This window comes from Lissotriton helveticus, chromosome 11 (genome assembly GCF_964261635.1).
Source record: "Lissotriton helveticus chromosome 11, aLisHel1.1, whole genome shotgun sequence".
Taxonomy (NCBI): Eukaryota; Metazoa; Chordata; class Amphibia; order Caudata; family Salamandridae; genus Lissotriton; species Lissotriton helveticus.
Window position 1 is genome coordinate 33,909,530 of NC_136072.1, and position 12,388 is coordinate 33,921,917.

At 52.3% G+C, this 12,388-nt stretch overlaps 1 protein-coding gene across 1 annotated transcript in view; it reads left to right on the forward strand.

Moving 5' to 3' along the window:
• The window catches only part of LOC144790640 (uncharacterized), a 552,900-nt gene that overhangs the window by 431,804 nt on the left and 108,708 nt on the right, over window positions 1-12,388 (forward strand). Inside the window, exon 27 of the mRNA XM_078665372.1 lies at window positions 8,479-8,553. Within this exon, the coding sequence (XP_078521498.1) occupies window positions 8,479-8,553 (75 nt within the window). The remainder of the gene's footprint in view (window positions 1-8,478; window positions 8,554-12,388) is intronic.

A 12,388-nucleotide genomic window follows, 5' to 3' on the forward strand; every position in this document is an offset into this window, starting at 1 on the left:
TCAGAAAGAACACGACCCACCACCACCAGCAACAGGTTGCACGCAGAAGCTGGAACAAGATCACAGCCGACCAGCTCGCCGTATCCCTGAGCCAGGACCCCCCCGCCAGCTCAGCGAACCCCAGCCAGGCCGCAAACAACCTCACGAAGTGGATCAGCAACTGCGCAGACAACCACGCCCCTCTGAGGACCCCGCCCAGCAGACCCGGCAGCAAGAAAGCCCCATGGTTCACCGACGAACTCAAGACCTCCAAGAAGAACTGCCGAGCCCTCGAGAAAGCCTGACGCAGAAACCCAACACCAGACAACATGACCACCTTCAAGCTCGCCACCCGAAAACACCACCAACTGATCCACACCACCAAGAAAACAGCATTCAAGGAACAACTGGACAACAACGCACACAACAGCAAGGAACTCTTCAACATCGTCAAAGAGCTCTCCAACCCCAATGCCGGAATCAACGACATCACCCCATCACAAGACCTCTGCAGCTCCCTCGCCGCCTACTTCCACAACAAGATTGCAGACATACACAACAGCTTCAAGACACAACCGACGCACCCCACGGACGCACCAACGCCCCCCACCACCACCCTCCGCGCCTGGACCCCGATCAACACCGAGGAGACAATACGCACGATGGACTCCATCCACTCCGGAACTCCAACCGACCCCTGCCCCCACCACGTCTTCAACAAGGCCGACGCTGTCATCGCACCCCACCTACGGGACATCATCAACACCTCGTTCGACACCGCTACCTTCCCGGAAAGCTGGAAGCACGCCGAACTCAGCGCTCTGCTGAAGAAACCATCAGCGGACCCCACCGAACTCAAAAACTACCGCCCCATCTCGCTCCTCCCGTTTCCGGCCAAAGTCATCGAGAAGACCGTCAACAAGCAGCTGGCCGCTTTCCTCGAGACGAACGGATCCCTCGACCTCTCGCAGTCTGGCTTCCGGGCCAACCACAGCACCGAGACCGCCCTCATCGCAGCCACCGATGACATCCGAGCCCTGCTCGACAACGGAGAAACAGCGGCCCTCATCCTCCTGGACCTCTCCGCAGCATTCGACACTGTCTGCCACCGCACCCTAGTGCAGCGCCTCAGCAATGTCGGAATCCAGGAGAAGGCACTAGAATGGATCATCTCCTTCCTCGCCGGAAGGACACAGAGAGTCCGCCTCCCCCGTTCAGATCAGAAGCCACCAAAGTCATCTGCGCGTTCCTCAAGGCTCCTCGCTCAGCCCCACCCTCTTCAATGTCTACATGAGCCCCCCTGCGGCCATTGCACGCCAACACAACCTCAACATCATCTCCTATGCCGACGACACCCAGCTGATCCTCTCCCTCACCAACGACCCCGCCACCGCCAGAACCAACCTACACGAAGGGATGAAAGATGAAGCCGAGTGGATGATGACCAGTCGCCTGAAACTGAACTCAGACAAGACGGAAGTCCTCATCCTGGGATAATCACCCTCCGCCTGGGACAACTCCTGGTGGCCCCCCGCCCTGGGCAGCGCACTCAAACCAACAGACCACGCACGCAACCTGGGCTTCGTCCTAGACTCCTCCCTCTCCATGACCAGACAAGTCAACGCCGTCTCCTCGTCGTGCTTCAACATCCTACGCATGCTACGTAAGATCTTCGGGTGGATCCCCACCAGACCAGGAAGATGGTCATCCAGGCCCTCGTCACCAGCCGACTGGACTACGGCAATGCCCTCTACGCCGGAACCACCGCCAAGCTCCAGAAGAGACTTCAGCGGATCCAGAACGCCTCAGCAAGACTCATCCTCGACATCCCCCGACACAGCCACATCTCCGGACACCTGAGAGACCTGCACTGGCTCCCGGTCAACAAGAGAATCACCTTCTGCCTCCTCACCCACGCACACAAAGCCTTACACAACCAAGGCCCAAGATACCTCAACAGCCGCCGCAACTTCTACACTCCCACACGCCAGCTTCGATCGACCAGCCACGCCCTCGCCGCCGTCCCCCGCATCCGAAAAGCCACCACAGGAGGAAGGTCCTTCTCCTACCTGGCCGCCAAGACTTGGAACTCCCTCCCGACCCACCTCCGCCTGACCCAAGACCACCTCGCCTTCAGGAAGCAGCTCAAGACCTGGCTATTCGAAATGTAGCGGACCCCCACCCCCCCCCAAGCGCCTTGAGACCCTCCGGGTGAGTAGTGCGCTATATAAATGCAGTGATTGATTGATTGATTGATTGTAGTTGAAAAGCCTGTTTTCGCTGGAGCAGTACACCACTCAAGTCTGTAGAGTAGCTCAGTTCCAGGGACAGGTGTTTGTAGCCTTGGTGTCCTCGGAGTGATGAAAGGAGGCTGACCTAGAGAAGGATCATAGTTAGTCTCCAAATGCCGACTGAGTACAGTCTGGGGAATGAGTTCCCACCAGTGATGGAAAAGCTAAGAGGGGCGGCTGCCCCCTGCACCCTGAAAGCAAAGACATCTAGTCCACCACTCACAAACTGAGGGTCCAGAGCCCCAGATGGAGGTACTGGAGAGGAAGGAATCACCCCTGACTTCTATTTGGCCTCAGGATACAGATCCTGGGATGAATGACCAATCTCACGCTAACCACCTCTGAGTGGAAAAAGGGTGTCAAAAACCTGTGGCTGTTGCCTCCACTTTGAGAAGCCACAGAAGGTAGACACCCTTCTATGGCCTGGGTTCTGGTTATTGACACTGACAGCTATCAGTGCCCTCTATGGACAGGGTTTTTCTTGCCTTGGGAATATCAGTCTGTTCCAAGGGGTGGAATGGGCCACATCACTTTGTTGGCCATGGTAGTGCGCTCTGCTTACTGGGATGCATCTGTGAGCAATTTAAGGTTAGGTGCTGCACAGTTGGGGTCTACAGGTGAGAAGTAGACCCCATGGGTTAATTCAGGGGCTCTTGAGAATATAGACAGCTGGATCCAACTCAGTTCTGAAGGGTGCAGTATTTATACCCGCCTGCATCAAAGAAGGCTGCCAAGTCACATTACTGTCTTGGGATCTTGTGAGGTCTTGCAAGTTGCGCAAGATTTCTATTGATTTTGTAAATATATTTTTATTGGAAAAGTTACAAGCATAGGAGCAGGAATGGGTGTTAGTATATTTTAAACAATCACTGGCAATAGCAATAGGTCTCGCATTTGCGAGAGTTATAGCCATTGGCATTGTAACTGACAATGGGCCTGATTTAGATCTGGGCGGATGGGTTACTCTGTCACAACGCTGATCGATCTCCCGTCCAATCAATCAATCAATCATGGACATTTATATAGCGCACTACTTACCCGGAGGGTCTCAAGGCGCTTGGGGGGGGGGGGGTGCTGCTACTGCTCGAACAGCCAGGTCTTGAGCTTCTTCCTGAAGGAGAGGTGGTCTTGGGTCAGGCGCAGGTCGGTCGGGAGGGAGTTCCAGGTCCTGGCGGCCAGGTGGGAGAAGGACCTTCCTCCTGTTGTCGATCTTCGGATGCGGGGGACGGCGGCGAGGGCGTGACTGGCTGATCGGAGGTGGCGTTTGGGAGCGTAGAAGTTGATGCGGTTGTTGAGGTAGCTCGGGCCTTGGTCGTGTAGGGCTTTGTGTGCGTGGGTGAGGAGACGGAAGGTGATTCTCTTGTTGATGGGGAGCCAGTGCAGGTCTCTCAGATGTCCGGAGATGTGGCTGCGTCTGGGGATGTCGAGGATGAGTCTGGCTGAGGCGTTCTGGATCCGCTGGAGTCTCTTCTGGAGCTTGGCGGTGGTTCCGGCGTAGAGGGCGTTGCCGTAGTCCAGTCGGCTGGTGACGAGGGCCTGGGTGACCGTCTTCCTGGTCTCGGTGGGGATCCACCGGAAGATCTTTCGTAGCATGCGCAGGATGTTGAAGCATGACGAGGAGACGGCGTTGACTTGTCTGGTCATGGAGAGGGAGGAGTCCAGGATGAAGCCCAGGTTGCGTGCGTGGTCTGTCGGTGTGGGTGCAGTGCCCAGGGCGGGGGGCCACCAGGAGTCGTCCCAGGCGGAGGGCGAGGAGCCCAGGATGAGGACTTCCGTCTTGTCTGAGTTCAGTTTCAGGCGGCTGGTCGTCATCCATTCGGCTACATCTTTCATCCCTTCGTGAAGGTTGGCTCTGGAAGCGGCGGGGTCGTTGGTCAGTGAGAGGATCAGCTGGGTGTCATCGGCGTAGGAGATGATGTTCAGGTTGTGTTGGCGTGCGATGGGCGCGAGGGGGCTCATGTAGACGTTGAAGATGGTGGGGCTCAGCGAGGATCCTTGAGGGACGCCGCAGATGACTTCGGTGGCCTCTGACTTGTACGATGGTAGGCGGACTCTCTGTGTTCTTCCGTCGAGGAAGGAGACGATCCATTCCAGTGCCTTCTCCTGAATTCCGACGTTGCTGAGGCGCTGCACTAGGGTGCGGTGGCAGACAGTGTCGAATGCCGCAGAGAGGTCTAGGAGGATGAGGGCCGCTGTTTCTCCGTGGTCCATCAGGGCTCGGATGTCATCGGTGGCAGCGATCAGGGCGGTCTCGGTGCTGTGGTTGGCTCGGAAGCCAGACTGTGAGGGGTCGAGGGATCCATTCGTCTCGAGGAAGGCGGCCAGCTGTTTGTTGACGGTCTTCTCGATGACTTTGGCTGGAAACGGGAGGAGCGAGATGGGGCGGTAGTTCTTGAGTTCGGTGGGGTCCGCTGTTGGTTTCTTAAGTAGAGCGCTGAGTTCGGCGTGCTTCCAGCTCTCCGGGAAGGTGGCGGTGTCGAAGGAGGTGATGATGTCCCGCAGGTGGGGTGCCATGACAGCGTCGGCCTTGTTGAAGACGTATTGAGGGCAGGGGTCGGTCGGAGATCCGGAGTGGATGGAGTTCATCATGCGGACGGTGTCATCGGTGCTGATCGGAGTCCAGGCGCGGAGGGTGGTGGTGGGTGGCGTTGCTGCGGTCGTTGTGTGCAATGGTTGACTGCTGAAGCTGTTGTGTATGTCCGCGATCTTGTTGTGGAAGTAGGAGGCGAGGGAGTTGCAGAGGTCTTGCGATGGGGTGATGTCGTTGTTTCCGGCGTTGGGGTTGGAGAGCTCTTTCACGATGTTGAAGAGTTCCTTGCAGTTGTGTGCGTTGTTGTCCAGTCGGTCCTTCAATGCAGTTTTCTTGGTGGCGCGGATCAGTTGGTGGTGCTTCCGGGTGGCAAGCTTGAGGGTGGTCATGTTGTCCGGTGTAGGTTTCCTTCTCCAGACTTTCTCGAGGGCTCGGCAGTTCTTCTTGGAGCTCTTGAGTTCGTCGGTGAAGCATGGGGCTTTCTTGCTGCCGGGTCTGCTGGGCGGGGTCCTCAGAGGGGCGAGTTCGTCCGCGCAGTTGCTGATCCACTTCGTGAGGTTGTCGGCGGCCTGGCTGGGGTTCGCTGAGCTGGCGGGAGGGTGCTGACTCAGGGAAGCGGCGAGCTGGTCAGCTGTGATCTTGTTCCAGCTTCTTCGGGCAACCTGTTGCTGGTGGTGGTGGGTCGTCGTTCTTCTGAAGGTGAAGTGGACGCAGCTGTGGTCCGTCCAGTGGAGTCCTGTGGCGTGGCTGAAGGCGATGTCTTTGCTGGATGAGAAGACGGCGTCGAGTGTGTGTCCGGCGAGGTGGGTGGGGGTGGTCACCAGTTGCTTGAGTCCCAGGTTTGCGAGGTTTTCCAGCACGGTGGTGGTGTTGCGGTCGTCGTTGTTCTCCAGGTGGAAGTTGAGGTCCCCGAGGAGGATGTAGTCGGCTGAGGGGAGGGCGAGCGGGCTGATGAAGTCGGCGATGTCCTCGCTGAATTGTGTGCGTGGTCCCGGAGGTCTGTAGATGAGGGTGCCTCTGAGGGTGGTCTTGGGGTTGACGTGGATCTGGAAGTGCAGGTGTTCGGCGGGTGCGATGGTGTCGTCGGTGTTGGTCGTGATGCGGATGGTGTTCCTGTGAATGATGGCGATGCCTCCTCCTGTCGGGTTGACGCTGTCTCTCCGAATGATCTTGTAGCCGTCCGGGATGGCGATGGCGATGTCGGGCGCTGAGGAGGCGTTCATCCAGGTTTCCGTGAGGAAGGCGACGTCTGGGGCAGTGGTGTCGAGCAGGTTCCAGAGCTCGACGGCGTGTCTGTGGACGGAGCGGGTGTTGAGCAGGATGCACTTCAGGTGGGTGCTGCTGGAGTTCGGCTTGGTGGGTGCTGATGTAGCGTGGGTCCGGTCGCAGGTGAACTTGCAGGAGTGGCAGCTGAAGGGTCCGTGGGTGCGTCTCGGTGTGGCTCGGTAGCAGCCCGGGGTTCGGCCGGTGTTGAGAGCGTAGAGTTCGGTGGAGTTGTAGGTTCGTCTGGTCGGCTTCCGACGGTGGGGGCCAGGGGTCCTGGCACTGGGCGCGGTCCAGGCGCGGACGGGCGCAGACGGGCTTACCTTTGGCGCACCTTCGGCGCTCAATCGGTGCTCTGGGGGCGTCATAAATCTGGAGCCGGGAGGGCGGGTCAGCTGGGAGGCGGGCGCGGGTCTTCCAATGGGCTGTTGGTGGGCGGGGCCGCAGGGAGGCAGCGGCGGGAAATCTGCACAGCCGGGCGGCTCAGCGGCGGCTGGGTCGCTCGGTGCAGCGGCAGCAGGCAGAAAGGTGGCGGCAGCAGGAGGGGTGACCCGGCCTAGTCAAAGGCACAGTGGTCACTCCTGGTCTCACGCTGTAGTCCCCTTAAATCTGGAGCCGGGAGGGCGGGTCAGCTGGGAGGCGGGCGCGGGTCTTCCAATGGGCTGTTGGTGGGCGGGGCCGCAGGGAGGCAGCGGCGGGAAATCTGCACAGCCGGGCGGCTCAGCGGCGGCTGGGTCGCTCGGTGCAGCGGCAGCAGGCAGAAAGGTGGCGGCAGCAGGAGGGGTGACCCGGCCTAGTCAAAGGCACAGTGGTCCACCGCAATACATATCCCATAGGACACAATGAGATTCATATTTCGGCAGACAGGATATCCGACACAATTTTGTGATGGATAACCCGTTCGCCTAGATCTAAATCGGGCCAAATATCTTTTACCAATGTGTTATGGAGTGGAGTGGATGTATGTGATATGGAGTGGAATTCTGTGGTTTGGATTGGAATTGTTAGTTGCGGAATTGTGTGGCATGGAATTGTGTTGTCTGAAGTGGATGTGTGTAGTGGAATTATGTGGCATGGTGTGCAGAGGAATTATGTGGATAATAATTAGGTGATTTTGAGTGTAATGGAATTACGTGAAGTGGGATTGTGTGTCACAGAGTGTAATTATCTGGAATAGTATTTTGTGTTGTCTATTGATATGGTGTAGACTTTAATTATGTGCTGTGCTGTTGAATTTTGTGGCATGAGTAGTATTCTGTGGTGTTGATTGGATGTGTGTGTGGTGTGTTGATGAATGTGGTGTGTTGTGTAAAGTGTTGAGTTGAATTATGTGGTTTGTTGCCAAATTCTGTGGTGTGGAATGGAAATGTGTGGAGTGGAATCGTGTTGCTTGGAACTCTGTGGGTGGGATTGAAATTATGCTGATAGGAATTGTTCTTTTTGCATCAGGGTCGAGATGTATTTGCCTGTGGCTGGGTTTAAACTGGAATGGCATGGGGAGCAAGAAAATAATGGATTTAGGCCCAGATCTCGGTACTGTGGTGAATGTTTGACATTGGTCAACATTCTGTCCATCAATTGTTCTATTTGCAATTGGAATTATTTGACATGATGTGAGGATATAACATAATCTGCACATAAGACACCCCTAATCTGAGGGATCAGTTATGTGTATAGAAAGCCTCTGTGAGATCCGATCCCTACCTTTATTGAGTACCAAGTGCTACCAAGATGTGAAAACCTGAAGAAGCTGAAACTGGCCATCTAGTCATGGAGGAGACCTCTGTTATGCTCTGCATCTGGAAGTGCAGCGAACTGCTATTTTTATAGTTGAAGGCCTGGATTCTCTGTATGTCCCCCAGACCTCGACCCCATGACTCTTAAGTAATCACTGCTCTCCTCTGTCCTGGTTCTCAACCTTTCTCCCCAACCTGCCATTGCCAGAAAAAGACTGAACACTTGACTTTTGGGGAAAAAGCAGAGGTTGATGTTGTTGTTATAATGTGGGAAATAGATATTATTTCTCTCTTTTGTTTTATTTATCACCATATTGGACCATCACAAGAACTTTAGAGGGTTCTTGGAACAAGTTATACATATATAGGCAAGACGTGAAATCTTTAAAACCGCATATTTCTGATTCTACTATTAGTTTTTTATTGTTTTAATAGATTCTACTCTACTTATTCTAAATTGGTGTGGGATTTTTCTTGTTTTGCCTGACTGCGTTTGTGCCAACCTGCCAAAGGGTTAAGCACAGGTTAATTTGGGGTTTGTTTGTTGTCCACCCTGACAGAGATTGTGGTTCCTGATTGAGTAGGGTTTCACCCACCTGAACCAGAAACGAATTTTCCAGCAATGATTTTGTAAAAAAGTGCTTAATTAGAAATTATTTCTTTCATTTGTTTTATTTAGTTGCATCCTGGAAAATCACAGCAATCTCAGGTTGTTTCTGGATCAGAACATACACATGAAGGCAAGACGAGTCAGGTAAATATTAAGAGCACCGTTCATTGGGTAACAGAAAACAACATATCTCAGCTCTTTCTTTTGCATGCTCATTGGTTGGTTTTGGTGGCCAATACCTGCTTTAGAAGACACGTTTTCATATGTTACATGATAATGAAGCACAAATGTTAACTTCTGTCTTTTGAAACTTGGAATGTTAGAGAACTGACAAGTGTCTAATTTGTAGAGGAAGTACTAAGTACTAAGGGCCATATTTATCAAGTGGTTGTGTGGATTTGGCACCACCCTTCAACTGGAACAAAGGCAAAGTTGTGTTGCCCTAAATGTCTTCATAAATCCAGAGTAATGCATCACAGCGCAAACGGCTGTGCTGTGTTACTCTGCCCCAGGGAGGCATTCCATGGGTGGTGCGCCGGTGTTCCTAAGCAAAACCCATGTTTTTTTCAATGCATTCCCAGATTTACCATGAGTGGTAGTACTGGTAATGCGCCCAAACTGCTACACATCCTGGGGGGTGGGGCACAACAAAAATAAATATGTTAAGGGCTATATTTTTAAAGGGTTGCTTCGCTTTGCACTAATGCAATCGGGTGCATGCATGACGCAAACCTTAAATGCTACTTTTCAAGCCACTCGAGGCCACCTTGTCTGGCCTTGAGTGGCGTGATAGATCCATAATAACTCTACACAGCACAAGTCCCTCCATGCCATTTCTCTGCCCCAGGAAAGCATTCTATGGGTGGTGCATTTGTGTTCCCATGCAAAACCCATGGATCTTGATGCATTCCCAGATTTACAATAAGTGGTAGACCTGAGAATTTGACAATACTGCTATGCATCCCCAAAATAGTAAAAGCGAGCCTGTATTGTAAAGAATGTTAATGGCCAGGAAGGGGCACCTGAGGCTGCTGCAGAACTAGGAGAAACAAATATATTTCTCCTTGTTATCCAGTATTATGGGTGTCTTTCATAGATTCACATGCCTGAATCACTCCCCGTCGTCGAGACGGGAGTCTCCGGTATATAGAAAAGTAATGTCCTATAGACATATATAGAGAAAAGTAGGCCTAAGGGCCTCACCTTAGTAGCCTACCTATGTCCTTTTATAAAAAGGACCAAACTCTAGAAGAGAGCCAATCAGCTAACACCTCCCTCTAGAAACTTCCTGTCAGGAGCCTCAGTCCCTCAGATTTTCTACCGCACGTTGTGCTAAGGGAGTCTCCACCTGAGTTCCCCTCAGGTTTTTTTCTTCAATCTTATCTCTTCACAATTTTGGATTACTTTAATGAAAAAGTATGTATGGCTGATTCTCAGAAGAAAGGTCTTTTCAGAGCATGTAGTTCTTGTGGTAAAAAGAGGTTACATGTTGAAGACCAGCATAAGACCTGCTTATATTGCCTGTATCCAGACCATTCACCAAAAGATTGCAAAATTTGTAGAACATTTTCTACAAAAACGCTTAAAGACAGAGAAGGACGTCTTTTACTCTGGCTTAACAGGCTCAAGGACAGAGACACTTTGGAATCTTCAGAAGAAGGTGAGAATTTTTCACTTTCCTCTAAGCTGTCTTTAAAAAGGCCGAGGGTGGCTTCCCCTAGCCCTCCAGACGCTCCTCCAAAGAAGGCTACAAAAAAGTCTCCACAGGCCCAGTCATCACTGTCTGACAAGGAGGTTCATACCTTCAAAAAGCCTGCACCGTTGTCGTCGACGACCTCGTCGACGCCAACATCGGTGCAAAAGAAGGCTATGTCTCCCGTCTACGTCTCGACGTCATCGACGACAGTATCGACGACAACGGCATCGTCGACGTTCACTTCATCGACGATGACTACACCATCATCGACGGCGGGTAAGCCCTTGTCGTAGAATATTATTATTAAAATATCGGCGGCGTCGCCCAAGATCTCGTCGACGACATCAGTGACGACGTCAGTGTCGACGTCGAAGCCAGCGCCGTCGACGTCTTTATCGTCGACGAGAACATCATCGTCCACGAGTGTGCTGTCGACGAAGGCATCGATGACGAAGAAGGCACAGTCGACAGTCACATCGTCGGCAAAGGCATCGTCGACGAAAGCGACGATGACGAAGGACATACCGTCGACAGCCACTCCGTCGACAAATTTGTCGTCGACGACTCAGTGGAAACAGTCGACGACGATTCCCCCGTCGACGAGAAAGTTCCAAGAGCTACAATCTGTGGACAATATGTCGTCCATGATCCTGCCATCGACGAGCCCTTCATTGACGACTGAAGCTGAGACACAACCCGCTTCTCTAAGGGTAAAGATCTAAAAAACGGCAGTCACACCGGAATTGACGTCTCCAAGCCGAGTGCAAGGTTTACCTCCAGCTTGTCTCCTGCAAGATGAGGAGTCGGATGAGGAGGATATAATGCAGGCTCACAGCCCATCTGATCTGGATTTCTAATACATAATATATATTTCATAATATATATTTCTAATACAGGACTATAAACAAAGGTTCCCAGAGTGATCAGCTCCTCCAGTAGCGGGGACTGTTCCTTCTCCACGGCCTAGACCACCATCCTTGGTGCTCCAACGGGAAAGGGAACCATTGCCAAAACCTCAATCATCTGACGATGAGGGAGAACAACAAGAAGAGGGTGACAAAAAATACAAGGCCCTAACATCGGCACCAACCTGCCTTACAGGACACCGCAAACCGGACTCTGTGCTGACACAGGCGGCGCAGAAAAATTCAAGGAATCCTTCCTCTCTGTTGACAGCTCCACCAGACAAGGAGGGCAGGAAACTGGACAATATAGGAAAGCATTTTTCCTCCATGTCTGCAAAGACAGTGAAAGTGGCAAATACTATTGCGCTCTTAGGAAGGTATATTAGGCAGTTGTGGGCAGATATTGCTCTGTATTTATCTGAACTGCCAGACGCCACAAAAGAGGAAGTTCAGTCTCTTCTTCTGGAGGGTCAAACATCGGCATCTGAATTGATTGACAGTGCTATGGATGTAGCAATGACTGGATTCAGACAGCTGGCGGGGGCAGCGGTATTGCGAAGGCAGGGATGGCTCAAGGCTACCTCATTTCAACAGGAGGTGCAATCTAAAGTCTTAGACATGCCATATGATGGACAACACCTGTTTGGAGCCAAAATCGAGGAAGCACTTCAAGCAATAAAAAAGGACACGGACACGGCAAGAGCGCTAGGCACGCTACAATTTAAAAAACAGTCCTTTCGAGGGAACAGGGGCAGAGGACAATCCTCTTACAGAAGTAATTTTCAGAACAGATCCTCGTATTCTTACAACCAGGGTAAATCCCAATACCAACAACGTCAACAACAACAAGCGCGGCAGTCCTCTTATGGGAAGTCCAACTTTAGAGGCAAAAACCAACGGAAGAACACTGGCGGATGCCAATGACCTATTCCTACAGCCAGTCCATCCCTCATCTCCTTCTTGGAAAATTGGAGGAAAACTGACCCATCTCCTCAACAATTGGAGAAGAATTACAACGGACCGGTGGGTCCTTCAATTGATTCAATTTGGCCATTCCATAGAATTCGAAAATATCCCTCCAAAAACTCCTCCTCCAATGCGACACAAAAACTTGCGACTACTTCTTCAAGAAATCTCAATTATGCTCAAGAAAGGAGCAATAGAGAGAGTACAGTCGGCTCACCAGGGGAGAGGATTTTACTCCAGCTTCTTCCTGATTCAAAAGAAGGAGAAGAAATGGAGGCCCATTCTAGACCTCAGGGCGCTGAATGCATTCTTAAAGAGGTAGTTGTTCCGCATGGTCACGATTCAGGAGATCTTGGGTCTCCTAGAGAAGGGGGATTTCATGACGTCTTTGGACCTACAAGACGCATACTTT